Source organism: Oncorhynchus gorbuscha, linkage group LG12 (assembly GCF_021184085.1).
Source record: "Oncorhynchus gorbuscha isolate QuinsamMale2020 ecotype Even-year linkage group LG12, OgorEven_v1.0, whole genome shotgun sequence".
Classification (NCBI taxonomy): domain Eukaryota; kingdom Metazoa; phylum Chordata; class Actinopteri; order Salmoniformes; family Salmonidae; genus Oncorhynchus; species Oncorhynchus gorbuscha.
In genome coordinates, this window is record NC_060184.1 from 62,222,006 (window position 1) to 62,243,897 (window position 21,892).

General features: G+C 42.1%; 1 protein-coding gene across 4 annotated transcripts; it reads right to left on the reverse strand.

The window, feature by feature from the left end:
* Window positions 1-4,508: 4,508 nt before the first annotated feature.
* On the reverse strand, window positions 4,509-21,781 carry LOC123991208 (U2 snRNP-associated SURP domain containing). 4 transcript variants are annotated; one of them, XM_046292547.1, is made up of 25 exons: window positions 21,681-21,781; window positions 20,644-20,742; window positions 20,004-20,115; window positions 19,650-19,783; window positions 19,460-19,530; window positions 18,929-19,020; window positions 14,294-14,329; window positions 14,111-14,193; window positions 13,756-13,921; window positions 12,152-12,363; window positions 11,708-11,751; window positions 10,097-10,201; window positions 9,928-9,994; window positions 9,253-9,419; window positions 8,911-9,073; window positions 8,446-8,525; window positions 8,194-8,281; window positions 7,768-7,908; window positions 7,210-7,486; window positions 6,949-7,035; window positions 6,620-6,819; window positions 6,280-6,390; window positions 5,782-5,906; window positions 5,296-5,505; window positions 4,509-5,036 (listed from the first exon to the last, which is right to left on the reverse strand). In XM_046292547.1, the coding sequence occupies exons 1-25, from the start codon at window positions 21,723-21,725 to the stop codon at window positions 4,898-4,900; spliced, it is 3,054 nt and encodes a 1,017-aa protein (XP_046148503.1). In that variant the 5' UTR covers window positions 21,726-21,781; the 3' UTR covers window positions 4,509-4,897. The 4 variants fall into 4 exon arrangements, with proteins under 4 accessions (XP_046148503.1, XP_046148504.1, XP_046148506.1 ...); XM_046292548.1 differs by lacking the exon at window positions 14,294-14,329; XM_046292550.1 differs by lacking the exons at window positions 11,708-11,751; window positions 13,756-13,921; window positions 14,111-14,193; ... (5 more) ...; window positions 20,644-20,742; window positions 21,681-21,781 and having other exon boundaries at window positions 12,152-12,181.
* Between the last annotated feature and the right edge of the window lie 111 nt (window positions 21,782-21,892).

The window sequence follows — 21,892 nt, forward strand, 5'->3', positions numbered from 1 at the left end:
TCCCTGGGGACAGAGGAAATGTTCCAGACCAACATTATGATTGCATCCCAAATGACACCCTATTCCCTTTATATTGCCTTACTTTGGCCAGGGCCCATGGGGCTCTGGCAAAAGGTAGTGCACTTTATAGGGCATAGGGTGTCATTTGGGATACAGACCTATACAGTAAGTACATATCACTATTGTCATGCTGATAACACTGACAGAGACATCAAAACAGAACAAAATGGAAAATAGTTAAAAGCATCACACTTTTCCATAACACCCAACAAGGATTACATTTCTGGAAAAATGTGACTTTATTTGAATAAACCCAGGTACTGCATGACTAAAAATACAGCTGTATTCTAATAGAAGTGGTGTGTGTTAACTCTGCGTGATAAACATCTATTACGGGTTGTGTTTTCTATGGCTACGTCCCAAATGGCAGCCTATTCCATATATAGTGCATTACTCTGTGGTTCTAAAGTAGGGCACTACGTAGGGGAATAGGATGCCGCGTCGAACGCACCCTAATATCTTTACCCCTGGGTGAATGGGATTGTGTGCTTATGAGGGCCTATATGCTGCTGCTTAGCACTGCAACCATGACAACTGGCATCCTGTCTAAAGAGCCAGTTAAGCTGAGGGGTTGGCAGGCAGGACATCACCGAGGAACCCAACCACATGAGACACTTTAGTTCACTTCCACAGCTGTCTGCTCTGGCAGCCCTGTAATCCAACTGCACTTCCAGCCAACACAAATACGATTCTCTCTCTATCCAGTGACGGGGACAAACATGACAAAGACTGGAAAATTAGGAATATCTTAATCAATCAATGATTCAACTATCAATATATCACTACAGTGTCAAGGCAGGACTTCACATAGCTCTCTGTTGCTCCTTGTCTGGTTTTAATTGGTTTTGATTGAAATCTTTTGTCAGCCTGGAATGGTACTTTGAATGGCTTTTCACCAACCTTTTAGATTTAAGAGAGATAACACTGCAATGTGCCATGTAGAATCTCTAACCAAATATTTGTACATGTTATACTCTTGCCCTTCATTGTGATAAGTGTGGGGGTTTCAGTGGGTTGGCTTGGTTAAGAGTGAAACAATCACATGCATTGATCATTGTGAAACGATCACACGCATTGATCATTTGGGGCCCTTGTTAAAATAACAGAATGCAGGAGCCCAGCAAAACCAACCAACGGGTGTTTCCATAGCAACAACATTTTGAGTGTGAATGCATGGTACTTAATAGAAAAGTGGGAGAATTACTGGAAAACACAAGACATCACTTGCAGGAGATTTTAACACTCTTGGGCAAGATTTTAGATTTGATATCTGGTTTATGAATAGGCTTGTTGTTTTTCTTCAACATTATTGGTATGAATGGTGAATGAAAGTATACCATACACCAGTAGGCTTCTCTCACACGGCAATTGGACATGTTTGAACAATACCAACGTAGGCCTCCAGGAAAAATATACAGCGGTCATATTTGAGAACATGAAACTGGATACATTTTGCATAACACTTTGAAGAGGTTTGTATAAGCAAACACTATGATCATTTTATTCCAGTGGCTCAATATAGTTCAGAAGTACAGTCTGTTATTCAGAGGGTGTGGGCAATAATAAAAGGACCATATAGGCCTTTCAAAATGATTTGATTTTCATAAACTAAAAGGGCACCAGAGTGCATAGGTCATCAACACTGTATTGTGATTTAGAAAGCTTCGGTGAGACCACCTTACCTGGTAGAGTTTCAGCGCTGCCCAGCAGAGCATATAGGCTGATAAGGTGAACTTGGCCATCATGTACCGCTCCGGTAGGCACGTGAGATGCAGCTGTACCTCTTCTAGACCTCCAGCTCCAACATCGCCTGTTGCCCCGCTGTCAACTGGTGAGTCGCGATGGTTATCCTCAGACGACTTGCAGCGAGCGTTGTCATTGTTGTTATCATCCATTTTCCTCGCCTGTAGTATTCTATTAAGTTTTCAACTGTCTCGGGGATAGCGCAGCCTTCGATTTCCCCGTTCCACGAAGTCTCACCTTGCGCCCGCACATGTAGACTAGTTCCTAAACTGTCAACATGATTATTGTAGCCAACATAACGATAAAAAGTTGTATTATCTTGAACTATGAAAAACCTTCAGCAAATTAGGTCATTACTTTCCTCCTTGTATGTAAACATCAAAGCCGTTACAAAACAGCCCTAGGTCGCGAGGCCGAACCGAGACTGTGGCGCACTATTCAGTAAACAGCGCACTGGGAAACCACAACACCGGTCTGCCGCGTTCACATGCTTGTCGGAACTAGGAAACTCGGACATGTTCAACTTGCCAACTCGTTATAGAAAAATGATCCCATTCGCGAGTTTCCCGCTTGGGAAGTAAGCTATCAGAACCAACCAATAGGAAGCTCCACGCAAATAACTTACGTCCATTTTTGCTTTGAGGTTCCGAGTTTTCAATAGTACATGAACGCGGCATAATAGCTACCCGTCAAAGACCTTCAACGGCCTTTACTGGGAGCAGAGGCGACAAGAGCTTTGATCGCGAGACGGCGAGGTGCTGTTGTTGAACTCCAGCTTCCAAGCGCGAGCTTTATTTTTTAGCCGAACTAATTCTTCAGACAAACACATTACCACTAGTGGGTAATTTGTGCAAATAAATATAGGCTACTTGGGTAATTTAGTTTTGCTTTTGAGTTCAAATGTTATCGGAATCCACATTGAGCGCACGTGTTTTTTCGATCAGAGTGGGAATGCGTAGAGGCGGGAGAGAGGGGTAGAAGCCAAGGTACAGTATTTACTGCATGTTTATAAATAGGAAGAAGTTATGTGACTTATCCAAAGTAGCCTATGACTTATATACGTAAAAACATAACGATAACGCCATTAATGTGTCTTATATCAGGTGCTTTACGGCCTAGCCTATGGGTCTATAGATCATAGTCTAGATCATACAAGTTTAAACCATACAGCCATATCACCACCATTCACTCATAACAAGGTATCAAAATAACAGTAATGAATTGCTTCTCCAAGGGGTCTATATACTTCCATAAACCTTAAGACATCAAAGGCTTTAAAAGGTGTCCTTTGTAGTTTACTTAACCTTCCAAACCAATGAATCAGTCGTTTGTCCCCATGTTTTTATGCAAGGGGCCACACAAACAAGCACACAGTCTGTCTTCCCTTATTTTTATGGGGCCATCCTCTATAGATCATCACATCTGTGCTTTTGATTCTCACTTCCTGAGAGGAGACTCATCCAAGCCTTCTGTCCAAAAGACAGCATTAATGGCCAGTGTCTCAGCAGGACACACTCTCCTCTCTCCCACCCTCTGTATTGTATACATGGATGGGACCCAACACATCCGACATCATGGAGACAGTTTCCCATTGTATCCTGGTCTAAACCCCACTGAGGATCTGTGAGGACAGATGCTGGGCTCTGAACAAGCAAGGACTCAATTCCAGATAGAGGCCAAGGGAAACAGACAGCACATCATTCATTCAGCATGGGGCTCCCCCTGTGGGATGGTTACACAGCAAACACCCCATATCCTATCCTGGCAAAGAACATTGTTCTTTCTCACTACAAATAGTGAGCGATATGTTAGATGAATTACAGTTCTAGGAACCCCAGAGAGAGCGAGTGAGAGATAGTGTGTAAGCGATCCCTTTCATAACACATTATACATCTATTCTTTCCCAGAAACACGTCAGATGGACTGAGGATTGATGGCTTGCCTTCTGTGCTCGAGACGTTGATGTAGGCAAACTTCAAAGATAAACATACAAAATACAGGATTTTCAGAAGTCTCTAGATATCTGCACTATAAAGCTTCTTACCGACATCTAGTGGATATGTAGTATAATAAAAAAGTATGTGTTTCAGTGGCTAGTAAAAGTTCTGTAGCAATACTCATGATATCCCTGTTTGCTCAAGTGTAAGCAACGTCGATAATATTTATACAATTTACTTGTTGACCATGGCAACTTATCATCTAACCCCTCAGAGTTCAACGTGATTGAGTGTCCATATATCCACCATAGTCAAACCACTGACAGGTCTAGGGTCTCTACACCCAGCATGGAGTGAACTCAATGCACTGTGATCAGAATTTCAAACGTTCAAATGGTTGTTATTGCTTTAAAGATTTGTGTAGTCTAAGTTACAATAAACATATAGTACGTTTATTTCTACAAAGGACAATCTCACCATGACACATTTGAAACAGTTGGGGTTCTATATTTTCAGTATTGTCATGTACAGTTCAGAGCCGCAAATGTTTGAGTTTCCCTCAGTCTCCACCACAGCTTGACAACTGTGAAAACGTAGGACTCACTACCATTACAGCCATGTGTTAAATAAATACCAGTGTTTAACAGATCTGGGCAGCGTTCATTAGGCACCAAATGGAGGAAAATGGACTGAAACAGCACGGGAAGAACTTCCAGGGCTTGTCTGAAGCTTTCATTTTGGATTTACAATGCAAAAAGTTTAACAAGATAATATTATAATGAGTCATATTTATTAATTGTGAACTACAAAAAAAGAAAACTACAGCATGGAAATAAGACAAGTCATCTTCACACTGGGTACAGGAGGTGTGGTCTACCACGAGGATGAATCCCATTGGGTGGTGGGCACTTATTTATTTACAATATAAAACAGCATCGCTGGATCCATTTAGACCCAACATGGCAACATTTCTCAATCCATTGAGTCTCAACATGGCAACCTGTGCATAACCTTTTCTCATTTGAGTCATCCTCTTCTTCACAGGAACATTCAGGCAGGGAACTGAGCTGCCACTGTTCATTCTTTTATTTATACATCACAGCAGAGGGATGGAGAGGGAAGAGGGTGGGGGTTCAGAACGAGGGGTGGGTGATTTGTCAGTGTTTACTCTTCTTTGATTTCTTGTGGGACCGGTGTGGGGACCGTGATTTTGAACGGGATTTTTTGGTGGATTTCTTGGGTGTTCTGGAGCGTGACCTCCGGGACCGTTTGGGCGTGCGGGATAACGAGGGAGACCTGGGGGAGAGAAAACAGACCGGACAGTCAGAGGGACACCAGGACAACCAAACTGCAATGGTCTTGGGGAAGTTACAGGAAGTTGGTCCACCACAAAGACTATGTCAATCAAATACAAATCCACTTAAGTTTATTTCCCTCCGATGTCAAGAGAAGATCAGCACTATTCTCAAAACAGTGGAGCCAGAAAGGCCAGGGACAGTATAATAAAGTATAGAAATGTTACTTATGTTTTAAACACATCTAGATGATTTATTACCTTTTGGAGGACTTCTTGATGATGGTGGTTCGAGGGGAGTCTTTGTGGGAGGAGCGGGATCGTGATGACCCTACGTCCTTGGAGTAGAGGCGTTCTGACCTTTCGGAGCGGGGGGATGGGGAGCGCACCCGTCTACTGCTGCTCCGTGGGGGGCTGCCGGGTGAGCCGCTGTGGCGCCGTTTCCTAGCAACCACAGGAGACAGGCCACGCCTGTCAGAGACGACATCGGCGGATTAAATATTTTGTCAGTGATGACGTTATTAGGTGAATCCCATTGATACATGAATCTCTTTTTCAAGGAGCCCTAAACTGTCCCTGTATTTCAAGAGAGCATGAACTTTAAACCTGATCATGAGTTGGGAGTCCTTTGTTTAAGTCATTTCCTAGAATCCCATTACACAGCTCTACCAGAGTTTCCCCCAGTTATCCAACCACACACAGCCATCATGTCTCTAATGAATGTGTCACAATGTATGAAGGACTAACCTGTCTTTCCTGGTTGGAGTTGACTCCTCCTTCTCCTTCTTGATGTCTTTAGAGCGAGCTTCGCTTTTCTCCTTGTCCTTTTTCTCCCTCTCTTTCTCTCGTTCCAGTTTCTCCTTTTCTTTTTCCTGCAAAAGAAAAAGGACAAGGCCAACTTTATATTATGGAATGTAAACCAACATGATCCAAATTCACTTAATTGTTTTGTTATTTCGCTACAATAGTCCACTCAGTAAACAACTTCCACTGTATTCAAGGTAGTCGTGTGATATCAAATACCTTAATATAAACTGAAGTTTAAAGCTTAGAAACATTTTCAAGAGGATACTTTAGATATTGAGGTAAACAGCAATGGCCGTACTTCCATCAGATAAACAGCATGGTTCCACATATCGTACCGTCTGTACCAGCTGAATGTAAAAGGTCAATAGCAATATTGGAAAACAATAGTACAGGCCCTATGTTCATCCAGGAACCAAGAGGACAGTCAGGATGTAATACCTTCTGTAAGAGTTTCTCTCTGTAGTTTTCCACCTGCTCTTGGAGACTCTGGCCAGACTTCTTGGGCCTTTTCCCAGACTCCAACTCATCCTGGAACTTCATCACTTTGACCTGGAAGATAATAATAAAATGTATATGTTAACATTTAGATGTAAATACGACAGGATTAACTTTCAGGGTGTGGCCCTTGAACAAGCAAAGTAATCCAAACTTCTTTGAACCAATTTAGCCCAAAGAAATAAAAATATACAAACAACTCAGATCTGTGCTTGTTTATTTTCAGCCGTCTAAATAACCTGTTGTGTACTTTGTGCTTTCAGTAAAATGCTGACTAGTTTACCTCTATTTCCCGGAGCTTGGTGCGTCTGTCCTCATTCATCTCAGAGTGCTTGGTCTTGGAGTCCAAGTCGTCTCTGATGGGGTTGGGGTAACTCGGAGGCTCTTCTGACCGGGAACTCTTGGTGTCCTCATCATCACTGTCATCCTCGTCCTTCTTCTCCTCTGGCTGCTCAAAGATCTCCCATTTAGAGGTGGTCACGGCTGAGGAGGAGACAGAGAATTAGGACAGAATCGTAGCTTGGTAGAAACTAGCCATAGAAACAGGTTTAGGACACTTTCAAGTGCAATCCTAGCTTGGTAGAAACTAGCTGTAGCTGTGGTCTCACTCACCCTGTGCTTCTAGCTCAGACTCATCCACTGCTTCCCATTTTGAAGGTGCTACTTTAAAGGATGCTGCTTTGGCCGCAGCATGATCCACTAAAAGACAAGGAGAACAAGGTTAGAAAAATGTCCTCCAATCCTAAGGTCAGGGTTGGTCAATATACTTGACATGGTACAGAAACTAATATGTCAGTGTCATGTGGGGGAAGAAGTATGCCTTTAATAATTCCTATGAGGATGTGGTAGTATAGAGGTCTTATGGCCACTCACAGGGCACTCCGTCTATGTCCTCCTCCAGGGCCTTGATGGGCACTCCGTCCAGATCATCCATCCCCAGCGGGGCTCTTTCAAGGGGGACAGAGCCTATGGGGGCAGAGCCTAGGGGGGCCCCGTCCACCATGGTCCCTCCATCCAGCCCTATAGGGACCCCATCCACGTCCTCCAGAGAGGCCCCATCCATATCCTCCCCGATGGGGGCCCCGTCGATGTCCTCTGCTGGCTCAGGCTGGGACAGTAGACCAGGGGCCAGGTGTTCAACTGATGGTTTCTGTTGAAAGGAGACATGTATTAGAGCAGTAGTGCTGCGTGGGCAACGTTACACTTTGTCAACATGATCAAATCACAACATTCTCAAACCTTCAGATAACATTTTCAATCCATGACACATGTTCAAACGATGACAACATTCTCCAACCATCACACAACATTCTCCAATCAACACACACCATTTACAAATCATCACACATTTTCAACTCATTATCTAACAACAAGGTTAGGTAGCAGCATCAGGAGAAAGACCGGAAAAGAAAAGGGAGTGTGCTAGCTGACCTCTACTGTGATGGGAGCGGGAGCCTCCTTATCAGCTGATAGGTTGACTAGACCCAGGAAGATGTTCTGCAGCTTGATGAGGAAGGGATCTGGGTACACGGCCCAGTCCTCCCACGCACGGAAACACGACATCACTCGTTGCTGTTGGACAAGAGGATATAAAACAGACAGGTGAAACGGTAATACCCTGTCCAGAAGCAATCCCTAGCCCCTAAACACAATGCATATCATAGCAGGCATGCTGATTCAGGATCAGTTTAGCCTTTTAGACCATAATGACTATGATTGTATGGACAGATCCTAGATCAGGACTTCTACTCAGATACTTTGTGGATACGGGCCCTGAAATAATTGTGTAGTTCTTAAAGATAGGGGTAGGTAACATGACTCAAATTGTGATCGGAAAATGTATACAATTAAATATACCTTAAAGTTCTCAGACTGCAGGTGACCCTGTATCGTCTTGTACGTTGCATTGAGGTCTGAGAAGACCTGGCAAAGCTTGGTCTCAAAGCTGTGTCAGGGACAAGTTTAACATATTCACTTATGCAGGAAAACAGATTTAATAATGCAAATAATGTATACTGAAAAGTTACGCAATCTATGAACAAGCAGGGTCCTCTACACCCAGTCAGTCAGTCACAAGCAAACATCACAACCCCAAACTCGACTACTTACTATTTTCTGTAGTACGACGCATTGGCTACTTTAGCAGATGAGTTGTACAGCACATCAGAGACTAGATACAACCGTGCAATCTGAAAAACAAGGAAGGAATTATCAGACAGTCAAACAAACTGGCCAGTCCTCCCTGATAGAATGGAATAACTGATTAATTAATACAAATAATTTATTTGACTGCACATTTTAACACGTGCCACTCAAAGCTCTTTCCAAACCAAATAACACAAGGCAAAACCGGCTATGAAAGCAACAAACTCAAGAAGGTAAAAGATAAATAGCAGGTTTTGTTAAGTTTGGGACTGTGATACGATACAGTAACTTCTTATTTATTGGCCATTTACATGGAAATTCCTTTTGTGAGGTCAGCACAAAAACAATACACTACATACATGCAATACAACATGGCAGAAAAAGTTCTCTAAAGAACATAGAAAACAAATGCCATACTATCTTATTTACCTTCTTGGGGAGTGGTGTCTTGAGGATGGAGAGGGACTCTGTGACACACTCTACGATCTCCTCAGCAGCCTCGGCGTGCAGTAGACAGAACAGCATGGCTTCGGCTATGTCCCCCTTTCTAGGAGTCAGAGCCCTCAACATCTCCTCCAGCTGATCACGCTCTCTGGAGGGAGGGGTGATAAGAAAGAAGAGGAGTTGAGCATAGATAATGTTAAAAGTAAAAGTTAGCCCAATCTGTTTCTGTAGTGTGAGGGTGCTTGATGTACAAGTACAACCCTCTGGACAGGATACTAGTCTATCGCAGAGACTTGAGAGTAATGAAATTATAAACAGGGAACATACTCTTCTTTTAGGCAGCCTTTCTTCCCAGGCTCCTCCTCTTCCTCCTCAGGCCCCTCCCCCTCCTCAAAATTGCCGTGCAGGTAGGGATTGAGGGGAGGAGGGTGCCACAGCGAGCCGTTCTTGAACATGCGGAAGTCGTCCGTCCGCCATTTTGTTGGTGCTTCTCCCTGTGCGGACAAGTTATTATGTCATTCACATTATTCTCTAGAGAGGACATATCTTAAATTTAACTAGGCAAGTCGGTAAAGAACACATTTTTATTCACAATGACCTCCTACCCCAGCCAAACCCAGCCAACGCTAGGCCAATTGTGCGCCTATGGGACTCCCAATCACAACCAGATGTGATGCAGCCTGGATTCGAACCAGGTACTGCAGGGACGCCTCTTGCACTGAGATGCAGTGTCTTAGACCACTGCGCCACTCGGGAGCCCCATTGTCATGTGTTCAGGCTATCAAATAGCAGCATGTCAACAATGCATCCACAGACCCCCCATTCTAAATGTGACGGTATTAAGAGGACAGACGTGTTTGATCTATACTGCTTTCAACCTAACCAGTCACGGGAGGGGACAGATAACAGAGGTGATAAAGAAGAAGGAAAAAAGGGAGGATGCAATTGGTCTAAGAATGTGATGCAGGAGAAGATGCCAGACAATGACTGGTCCGTACTGACCTGTAGTATGGAGTAGAGTTTCCAGCGGTAGTACACGTGTGCTGGGCTCTGGTTCTCAAACAGAAACCTGGCCAACAGAGGCAACACAATGACAGTCAACTTGTTGCACTACAATACACTGTGTCAACTGAAAAAGTGATCACACAAACACGTGCACAGACAGACGTACCTGTACATGGGGTTGCTGAGCTCTCGATTCATGATCATGGCTTCGAACATGGGGCCCTCACGCACCACAAACTCGATCATTCGGTGGATGAGAGAGAGCAAATTCCTAGAAGAAAAACACAGTTAAAACAAACGGATTCAGAGCAGGCGACCCTTCTTCTCCCCAAGGCAAAGCCTGTGTCTGCTGCCCTGACCTAGTACAGCCTCTAAGTAACACAACACATGAAGGTGTAAGACACATGGAACTATGCATGTACTAAACTTAAACTATTTCCTACATTGTGTTTGATAAGCTTAACTAATCTAATGTGTTAAAATGTTTAATTTGTAAGAATGAAGGAAGAAACATCTTCCTAAATGTTTCCGACCTTATCATTTCAGAAATGCTAAGAGCACCTAACACCAATTTTAAGAGTCATTAGCTGCTGTATGGATCTTTGCAGGTCAAGACAACGCTAACTACCATCTCCCCACAGTACAGAGTATAAGGAAGGGAGGACAGTGAAGCTGGATAAGATAAATCATGTTTGAGAGAGGTTTGAGTGACTCTGTATTGAGTGACGCATCAGCCCATACAGAGCCTGTCAAAGCCAGCCTGACAACTCTTCTTGACTGACTCGCATGAAGAACCAAAGCACTATAGGATTGTTGGCCTAAACAGGCTAAATAACAAAAGGCTCTCTACTGGTCATATGATTCCACTACATAATGATGTATGAATAAACACAAAATGTCCAAATGGGGGGCAATTAGGCCTAAGCTCCTTTGGAACATTTTAGAGCGGCCTAATATTGGAGCATGTTGGACCAATTAGCCTAAAGGGGACAACACAACAAAGGATGTCTTTCATTTATATGTAGACAACGCAAATCACATTTACCATATAGTATTGGAGCCGATCGTACCAATGCATGGTGGGTAAAATGCTGTATACTTTCCCAATCCATCCCATGATGCTTTCAGGTCCCTCGCTGCCGCAGACAGTTCAACTTGTGCTGCTCACCAAGGCCAATGTCAAAAGGTCACTGAGACTAACGGGAAGTTTGGATTGGAGGTCTGAGCAGGGGCCAGGTGTTGCTGAGCCCGTGATTGGGTGACAGAGGCCAAGGGGGCGTGTCGGTGGGAGTGAGCAATAGTCAGAGTGCAAGACCGGTCTAAACAACCTAACCACAGCCAGCACGGTATGTATGGTATGTGACAGTGTTATGTAGCTAGCATCATAACATGGATATTATTAGCCTACATGTGACGACTGACAAGTGGTGGTAAAAATTCCTTTGATGTCCTCTATACCGTCAGACAAGCAATGGCATGGTGGTCCATGGACTGTATTGATGTTTGGAGGGAGTGTTGGAATGAATGTGTGAAAGGAAAAACATATGGACACTGTGTGGCGGCAGAAAGCTGGGCTGTGGGAGTGAGTATCTTGTAGTCTAACAGGAACCTGATGGGGTTATAAGCCTACGTCTGCTTGTCTCAACCATTGCTCACCCATACTGAATGACCCCCCGTAGCATGCAGTGATCCAATTGATCAAACTTTAAAATTGGGGTTTATTCATTATGGGATGTTTTTCTACTTTTACATCAATTTAAAAAAGAAAAACATGTACCTTTCTGTTGGGATAACCACTTTGACTATGGCTTGCGACAGAGTCTGTATATGAAGTCACATCAGATAATAAACATAGAATATGTGAGTATTGTTAAAAGGCAACAGGTGAAAAATATTAAATGCATTAAAAACTGCATCATATGAAAAAGTACTTTACTGCTGTCAGTTTCAAATGTATACAGTCCTTAAATTCCCACACAACTTACCACTGCATCTTTATATACACTAAACACACCTCACAAAATGCTAAATCTAGCATAGTTTGGTCAATAAATGTAGAAATGTTTAAAAGGAATAAACCCATGACTAGTAGAAGATGAGAAAAATATTCACTACATGACAAATAGCCTAAACTAGGTCTATGCCTAAGAAATACACATGGTACAACTGACAGGCCTAATACAGTACACAGCAGCATCCCAGACATGACATGGAGAGTTACCTTGTCGAATTCCTCCTTGTTCTTGGGCGGAGGGAGCAGGGCGGCGTTGGGGTTCTTCAGCCTCTCACAGGGCTGTGCGTTGAAGGGCAGGCCGGAGGGCGGCGGGGGGAGTGTGTGCTCCACCATAGACGGGGGGATGTAGATGGGGTGAGGGGGGATGGGCACGCCTTTACCCCAGCCCAGCTTCATTTCAAAGTTCATGATCATCTTCGCTGGAAACAGTGGAAAAACGTAAAAAACCACAAGCAGCCTATTTGCCTTATTACTGTACATCTCATCTGATCTTACTACCAATTATACTGTATCAGTTGCTGTTTTGAATACACTAAGAATGCCAATACGTCATGTTGATGTTGCAAATAAAATAAAACATTGATGTCCTGTTTGGCCGTCTATAGCCACTATAACCAGTTTGTGCTGGTAAATACATTGCTGATGAATAACCAGCCCCTTTCATTACATACACACTACCGTTCAAAAGTTTGGGGTCACTTAGAAATCTCCTTGTTTTTCAAAGAAAAGCACATTTTTTGTCCATAACATAAAATTGATCAGAAATACTACGTAGACATTGTTAATGTTGTAAATGACTACTGTAGCTGGAAACGGCTGAATTTATTTGATAGAATATCTACATAGGCGTACAGAGGCCCATTATCAGCAACCATCACTCTTGTGTTCCAATGGCATGTTGTGTTAACTATTCCAAGTTTATCATTTTAAAAGGCGAATTGATCATCAGAAAACCCTTTTGCAATTATGTTAGCACAGCTGAAAACTGTTGTCCTGATTAAAGCAATACATCTGGCCTTCTTTACACTTGAGTATCTGGAGGATCGTTATTTGTGGGTTCGATTACAGGCTCAAAATGGCCAGAAACAGAACTTTCTTCTGAAACTCGTCAGTCTATTCTTGTTGTGAGAAATTGCCAAGAAACTGAACATCTCGTATACACCGCTGTGTGCTACTCCCTTCACACAACAGCGCAAACATGCCCTGACCAGAATAGAAAGAGGAGTAGGAGGCCCCGGTGCACAACTGAGAAAGAGGACAGGTACATTAAGAGTGTCTAGTTTGAGAAACGGACGCCTCAAAAGTCCTCAACTGGCAGCTTCATTAAATATTATCCGTAAAACACCAGTCTCAACGTCAACAGTGAAGAGGTGACTCCAGGATGCTAACACAACGTGCCATTTAAACACAGGAGTGATGGTTGCTGATAATGGGCCTCTGTAGATATTCAATTTTTTTTTAAATTTGTATCTGCTGTTTCCAGCTACAATAGACCTTTACAACATTAGCAGTGTTTACACTGTATTTCTGATCAATTTGATGTTAATTTAAAAATGGACAAAAAATGTAATTTTCTTTCAAACACCAGGACATTTCTAAATGATCCCAAACTTTTGAAGTGGTAGTGTACATGTGATACATGCTGGTGTACTCTACAAGTCCCATAGAGAGAGCAAAATGAAAGCTCAAGCAGCAGAACAGCTAGACAAAAAACAGTAAAACCATTTGACATTACAACATTATTTGATGTAATGTGAGTAAAGTTGCATTGTGGTCGGTCAGTGGTATGATGATAACTAAGGCTTTAATACCGTTGAGATTCTTCAGAGCTCTCTCCGCATCCCTCCGGTTCATGAAGGCCACAAAGCCACAGTTCCTCTCCCTGGCCCTCTCTTCATCTGTCCGCGGCCACATGATCTTCACGCTGGCCAGAGGGCCGTAGCGCCCAAACTCCTGGCACAGCATTTCCTCATTCATCTACATACAGCAACCACAACAACAGAGGCAGAGGGAGGGAGCGGGGCATGTGGACTTGTTATTGGTGTCATTTTACATTGTAATGCAATACATCAGTAGCATTTTTGCTATTAATATAGGCAATTAGGCATGTGAACATATTGCATAAATAAGCATATAAAACATCTTATGAGCCATAAAAAGGTTTACCTGTGGGTTGATGTTTCCGAGGTATAAGTTAGTTGTAGAGGGGTCTCCGACGTCATGGGAACCAGGTGCAGCGTCATCCAAAACTGCAGAGAGAGCAGAGTAGAGAAGCCTTTTATAGAATATATAATCTTAGTGAGATGTTAGATATTAAAAGCAAGCCACTGTATAAATTTATCAAATTACCACTGGACGGACGGTTTCTTCTTGAAGAACTATCCACTAAAAAAAGCAGAAAGGCAGTATATAAATGTTGTTTCCAGGTAAAGGAAATGGAGTGGGTGGAGATTTGAAGCAGTCAGTATGAGAGCTGTAGGAAGGAAGGAAGGGGGCATGTCCAAGAGCCAACGAGTCTTAATGTATTTTAGATAGTCTAACAGTTTCCTAGCCTGAAATCTTAACTGATATCCCAAGAGCGTTGTGCCAGTAACCGAAAGGTTTCTGGATCGAATCCCAGAGCTGACAAGGTAATTTTTGTTGAAATAAGTAGGCAGTTAACACACTGTCCAAGCACTAATATTTATTTTCAAGGAACATCCATTTGTAATAGTTCTTATTATGCCATTGTTTCTAGTTGCCATCAGATGACAGTATATCACCACAACCTCATGAGAAAAAAAATAAACGTACTATTCATCAGTAACTTACAAGTTCTACTCAATAATACATTGTTTCACTACTTATTTACTACATACACTACCGTTCAAAAGTTAGGGGTCACTTAGAAATGTCCTTGTTTTCCATGAAAACATACATCTCTATGGCGGTGCCACAGGGTTCAATTCCCGGACCGACTTTTTTCTCTGTATACATCAATGATGTCGCTCTTGCTGCTGGTGATTCTCTGATCCATCTCCACGCAGACGATACCATTCTGTATACTTCTGGCCCTTATTTGGACACTTAACTAACCTCGAGACGAGCTTCAATGCCATACAACTCTCCTTCCGTTGCCTCCAACTGCTCTTAAATGAAAGTAAAACTAAATGCATGCTCTTCAACCGATCGCTGCCAGCACCTGCCCGCCTGTCCAGCGGGCAGGACAGTTCCGACTTAGAATATGTGGACATCTACAAATACCGAGGTGTCTGGTTAGACTGTAAACTCTCCTTCCAGACTCACATTAACTTCTTATGGCTGCAAGAGCAGTATTGAGTAGCTCGGATGATAGGTGAATAAACAGCCTGCTCCTCAGTCCCAGTTGCTAATATATGCATATTATTATTAGTATTGGATAGAAAACACTGAAGTTTCTAAAACTGTTTGAATGATGTCTGTGAGTATAACAGAACTCATATGGCAGGCAAAAACATAAGAAATCCAAACAGGAAGTGGGAAATCTGAGGTTGGTCGCCCCTATTGAATACACAGTGGAATATTGATTGTGTTGCACTTCCTAAGGCTTCCACTAGATGTCAACTGTCTTTAGACACCTGTTTGAGGATTCTACTGTGAAGTGAGGGCCCATAAGGGTTGTTTGAGCCAGGTGTCTGGCAGATTGCCACAGGCTCTGAGATGCGGTCACGAGAGAGTTAGCTCTCGTTCCATTGCTTTTCTACAGACTTAGGAATTCTCCGGATGGAACATTATTGATGTTTTATGTTAAAAACATCCTAAAGATTGATTCCATACATCGTTTGACATGTTTCTACGGAAAGTAACGGAACTTTTTGACATTTTGTCTGCAACTAGGGCATGCGCTTCGTGACATTGGATTTGTTTACCAAACGTGCTAACAAAAGTAGCTCTTTGGACATAAATGATGGACATGATCGAACTAAACCAAGCGTTTAATGTGGAACTGGGATTCCTGTGAGTGCATTCTGATGAAGATCATCAAAGGTAAGTGAATATTTATAATGCTATTTCTGACTTCTGTTGACTACCCAATATGGCTGATATCTTTTTGGCTGCTTTGTTGTCTGAAAGCTGTACTCACATTGCATGGTTTGCTATTTCCGTAAAGTTAGAAAATCTGACACAGCGGTTGCATTAAGGAGAAGTGTATCTATATTTCCATGTCTAACTGTATTTTCATCTACATTTATAATGAGTATTTCTGTAAAATGACATGGCTCTGCAATATCACCGGATGTTTTTGGAACTGTTGAACATAACGCGCCAATGTATACTGAGATTTTTAAATATAAATATGTACTTTATCAAACATATGTATTGTGTAACATGAAGTCCTATGAGTGTCATCTGATGAAGATCATCAAAGGTTAGTGATTAATTTTATCTCCATTTGTGCTTTTTGTGACTCCTCTCTTCGGCAGGAAAAATGGCCGAATTTCTCTGTGACTTAGCGGTGACCTAACAATCGTTTGTGGTGCTTTTGCTGTAAAGCCTATTTGAAATCGGACACTTTGGTGGGATTAACAACAAGATGACCTTTTAAAATTGTATAAGATACAAGTATGTTTCAGGAATTTTAATTATGAGATCTCTTTTCCTTGAGTTTGGCGCTCTGCACTTTCACTGGCTGTTGTCATATCAATCCCGTTAACGGGATTGCAGCCCTAAGAAGTTAAGCATCTCCAATCCAAAATGTTATCTAGAATCGGCCTCCTATTTCACAACAAAGCATCCTTTACTCATGCTGCCAAACATACCCTCGTGAAACGGACTATCCTACCGATCCATGACTTTAGCGATGTAATTTACAAAATAGCCTCCAACACACTACTCAGCAAATTGGATGCAGTCTATCACAGTGCCATCCGTTTTGTCACCAAAGCCCCATATTACTACCCACCACTGCGACCTGTATGCTCTCGTTAGCTGGCCCTTGCTTCATATTCGTCGCCAAACCCACTGGCTCCCTGTCATCTATAAGTCTTTGTTAGGTAATGCCCCACCTTATCTCAGCTCACTGGTCAGCATAGCAGCACCCACCCGTAGCACGCATTCCAGCAGGTATATGTCACTGTTCAACCCCAAAGCCAATTCCTTCTTTGGCTGCCTTTCCTTCCAGTTCACTGCCAATGACTGGAAATGACTGCAAAAATCACTCATATCTCCCTCACTAACTTTAAGCACCAGCTGTCAGAGCAGCTCACAGATCACTGCACCCTATCTGTAAATAGCCCATCCAACTATCTCATCCCCATAATGGTATTTATTTTTTTGCTACTTTGCACCCCAGTATCTCTACTTGCACATTCATCCTCTGCACATCTATCACTCCAGTGTTCAATGTTTCTCAACTAGCCTACCTGGTTAAATAAAGGGGAAATAAAATTAAAAAACATATGGAAAAAAAATACATGAAATTAGTTGCAAAATGATTAAGAAACAGTGTCAAGATGTTGACAAGGTTATAAATAATGATTTTTAATTGAAATAGTGTCCTTCAAACTTCGCTTTCATCACAGAAACCTCCATGTGCAGCAATTACAGCCTTGCAGACCTTTGGAATTCTAGATGTTGTTGAAGTAATCTGAAGAGATTTCACCCCCATGCTTCCCGAAGCACCTCCCACAAGTTGGATTGGCTTGATGGGCACTTCTTACGTACCATACGGTCAAGTTGCTCCCAGAACAGCTCAATAGGGTTGCGATACAGTGACTGTGCTGGCCACTCCATTATAGACAGAATACCAGCTGACTGCTTCTTCCCTAATAGTTATTGCACAGTTTGGAGCTGTGCTTTAGGTCATTGTCCTGTTGTAGGAGGAAATTGGCTCCAATTAAGCAACGTCCACAGGGTATGGCATGGAGTTGCAAAATGGAATTATAGCCTTCCTCCTTCAAGATCCCGTTTACCATGTACAAATCTCTCTTTTGAATGGTAGTGTACATGAGTGGCAAGTCAGTACTGATGATTTTGTCATTTGAGTAGTGATAACTAGAGTTTTTGGACATGCCTACTGGTGATCACACATTTCCTATTCACATCACTACACAATTCCAGCTTAATCACTGTTTTTATTGGGCATTTGGGAATCTACTACTTAATAGCTACGAAAAAGCATCTTGCTTCCAACTGGCAGCTTCAGTGTCGTCAGTCGGGAGAAGGGCGGGTGGGCTGTGTGTGAGGGAAAACGGCACGTGAACGGCAGGAGCACGGCTGCCACTTGATAAAACGGAATATTGCGGGAGCCGATCGGCAAAAACTCTCTGCAGATTGACAAAGTCACAATACAGAACTGATGTCAGTGCAGGATGAAGCACTGTTTTTCCACCTTCATGTGGCTCTTCGGTGACGATACACCCATGCTCACAATGTCAAACTGAAGCATTTTCTGCACCTCACACAGTGTGGGTTGATTGGGTCCAGTGATGTAGTGGTAAAAAAAAGGTTGGTGAACTATATTGAACAGAAATATAAAACGCAACATGTAAAGTGTTGGTTCCATGTTTCATGAGCTGAAATAAAAGTTCCCAAAAGTGTTCCATATGCACAAAAGGCAGGATTGAATCTACATCTGCCCGGCATTTTAGCTCTCAATATGACGTTAGGCAGCGCCAAATCAGTCAGTTCTGTACCTGCCTGGCTGAGTGGGAGTGTGGGTGGAATGAGCGAGCTCACCTTGCAACCACAGCACGAAACACTTGAGTAAATAAAACTTGGTAGTATGTCTCTAAATTCATTCGGAAGAACATGATCAAATGTGTTTATGAAAAATATTAGAAACATTTATTGTTCCTAATATTTTTCATAAACACATTTGATTATGTTCCCCTCTCATTTTAAGTCAAGTACCAACTTGAGAAAATGTCTGATTTTCAAGGTATTCCAGTACCTGAATTTCAGAGTGCCTTATTGAAGTACTTTAAGCACCTCAAGCACCTGGTGAGAACCCTGGCAGACACTTACATGAGGAGCGCTTTCCCTCCATCCCGGAGAGAGGTTCAAATCGACTGACTCTGCCTTTCATCTTGTGTCTTTCATCCCGCTCTTCCTGTATTCTGGGAGAGACAGAGAATATTAGATTATGCAATCCGGTGCAATGCCAAGTACATCAGCCTGGTCTCAGACTAGACGCAACATAATGAAGGCAAATCCGGGACACTCAAATTAGTATGATATGTTATGTTTGGTTACATAAGACAAAAGGCAGCTTAACCCCTTGCCTAACAAATGTTAGTGTTAGCCACCTAACTAACGTTAGCCACAACAAATAGAAATGTGTAAGATATCATATGTTTTGCACATTCGAAAAACATAGGAGGAACATAATGCACGCATTGCAATTCGTAACATATTGTACGCATTGCAATTCATAACATACTGTACGATTTGTAATAGTACGATATTATACTAATTGGAGTGTCTCGGATTTATATTTACTATGTTACGTCTACCCGAGTCCAGGGAGCAAAAGATGAGGGATGTGAAATGACTTACTGTTTAAGTTCTTCCTTAAAGAGCTCTAGATTACTCTTCTTCTTTTCCTTTTCATTTGTTTTCTTCAGTGTCTGAAAGGAAGATAAACAACAAAAAGTTTTACTTTTTGTAAGAGGCCGGTAAAAGGACTAGCTAGGACTTTGCTTAGTCTAGCAACAGTAAAATAAATGTTGATTGCGATGATACATACATGTCTTTTATCTAATGTTAAAAACTGCGGAGGGGTTTCCAAAGGCAGGAAGCTGCTTTTCGGTGCTGCTGCTGTTTCAAAGCGTGACTTAGGTTTATACAGCTTGCCCTTCTTATCATCAGAAGCAGCCTCCTCTGTAGGAAGAAACACAGTACATCAACACAAGTTAGTGTAGTTTCTTACTAGAATGTACAATACAATAGCTTACAACTGTCTATCCATACACGGGGACAACGGAATTGGTCATTTGACTGCCCAACCCTACTACACAAGATATCTAAACATTTAATATCTAGCTAAAAATATCCCTGATAATATTGTGCTGTTTAAGAAGGTTGACATGGTTCTGTTTACCTTTAGTTGCATTAGCAATGCCCCCCCGGACGAAGGCCTTGACCTTTCCCTCTCCTCCCTCGAACGCAGCCAGGAACTCTTCATAGATCTCTGCAGCTGCCCGCTCATCCTCCTGTCAAGGACCAGACCAACACCATCTCTCATAAGCCATGTCACAACACCAGGGTCATGTTTACATACCACTTTACTCATTTCATATGTATATACAAGCATTTCGCTACACTCGCATTAACATCTGCTATCCATATGTATGTGACAAATAAAATTAGATTTGATTTATACTGTGTTCTATTCTACTGTATTTTAGTCAATGCCACTCCAACATTGCTCGTCCTAATATTTATATATTTTTTAATTCATAATTCATAATTTTTTTTACTTTAGATTTGTGTGTATTGTTGTAAATTGTTAGATACTACTGCACTAGGAACACAAGTATTTTGCTGCACTAGGAACACAAGTATTTTGCTGCACCCGCAATAACATCGGCTAAATATGGGTATATGGCCTCCCAAAAAATGATTTGATAAGACAAAAAAATAAGAAGAAGAAATGTATTTTATTTTCAGTTCTAATGAATACGATGTTCAAGGTGCATTTTCCACTGCAGTGTAACACTTATATTTAGTCTTAACGTTACCTTCTTTTTGATATCCTCTTGTTCCTTCTTGCTTAGGGTCCTCTTACTCACGGCCATTTTTCCAATGCTGAAGGACTTCAACTTGCTCTCCAGCAGCGCCTACAAATTTAAACAAAACAAAACTTGAATGTCACAGTAACGTTAACGAGTTAGTTATGTATTTCCCTTGAGGTTGCTAGCTCGATCTCATTAATAAAGGCATTAGTTTCACTAGTACGCTGACCCGTCAAAGCTGTAAAGCAGCCAAGTTAGCTGGCTAATGTAATTGGGTATATGCATTAGTCGATTTCCGTTGCAAAACTCCAAAACCGAAAAGGTTTTGCAACGAAAACTACCGTTTCTATTGGACAAATATAGGTAGGTCCCTCCCAGTTTCGAATGCTTTGTTTGCTTCCTAGTGTAAACGGTTTCCATTGCATAACGTTTTGCAGCGGAATTTGACTAATGAATACACCATGATGTACAGGCGACAACTTGTTGCAATAGTGCGTTAGCTAGCCTATAGCGAACTATTGCTAATTACGGATGTTGTTGAATTGGATATTAGTTTGCCAGTAGGTGTTAGCAGTGAGATAGCTGGCTACCTAGCTAGCAGTCAGCCTACGGTGGGTCCGAATGCTTTTCACCACTGCTTCATAAGGCGGCAAAGCCAAAGGACTCGTGCAGGGTGGAGTTAGCTAACGGTAGCTTGCTAGTAGTGACTGTTCATACTCCACGTTGCGACAACCAAAATCACACACCAACTCAAACATACTAATTAGTTATGTAAACAATTGCCATCCTAGTTACCAGTATACAGCAGCTAGATTATCCAGTTAAGTAAACATATGGCGAAATCATTGCAATGTTTGGGACAGGATAAATACCGGTGATTGGGGCCTGGCTTAGCTAGCGTTAGCTACATGGTCTTTTCGTACAATTACTAGTTATAAATGGGAACATATGGCAACAGCTATACAACGTTTATAACTACAATAAACAGTTCTCCAAACATTTAATAGCCAATGCATCAAGTAAACATCGATTAATAAATTCACCTTTGCGTTGGCTTTCTGCGTACCACCAGGCGTTCTGTCCGCCATTTTGGTTGTACTAACTCTAATCGATTACCAATTGTTGGATACGTTTTTTCACCGAGTTCAAAATAGTCGAATACAGAAATATGGATGCCAACCGATAAGTTTTATTTACAAAGAAAACATAAACCCATTATGATTCAATGGTGGCCGTGTAATAATAAATGTTTGGA

Bases quoted from the DNA above. Each gene is read 5' to 3' on its own strand.
- LOC123991208 (XM_046292547.1), bottom strand. From the start codon at position 21,725: ATGGCGGACAGAACGCCTGGTGGTACGCAGAAAGCCAACGCAAAG. The intron at 19,531-19,649 runs GTATGTATCATC...TCTTCCTTTCAG, and splicing joins TAACATTAGATAAAAGACAT to ACACTGAAGAAAACAAATGA. The intron at 6,820-6,948 runs GTGAGTGAGACC...TCTCCTCCTCAG, and splicing joins GTCTGAGCTAGAAGCACAGG to CCGTGACCACCTCTAAATGG.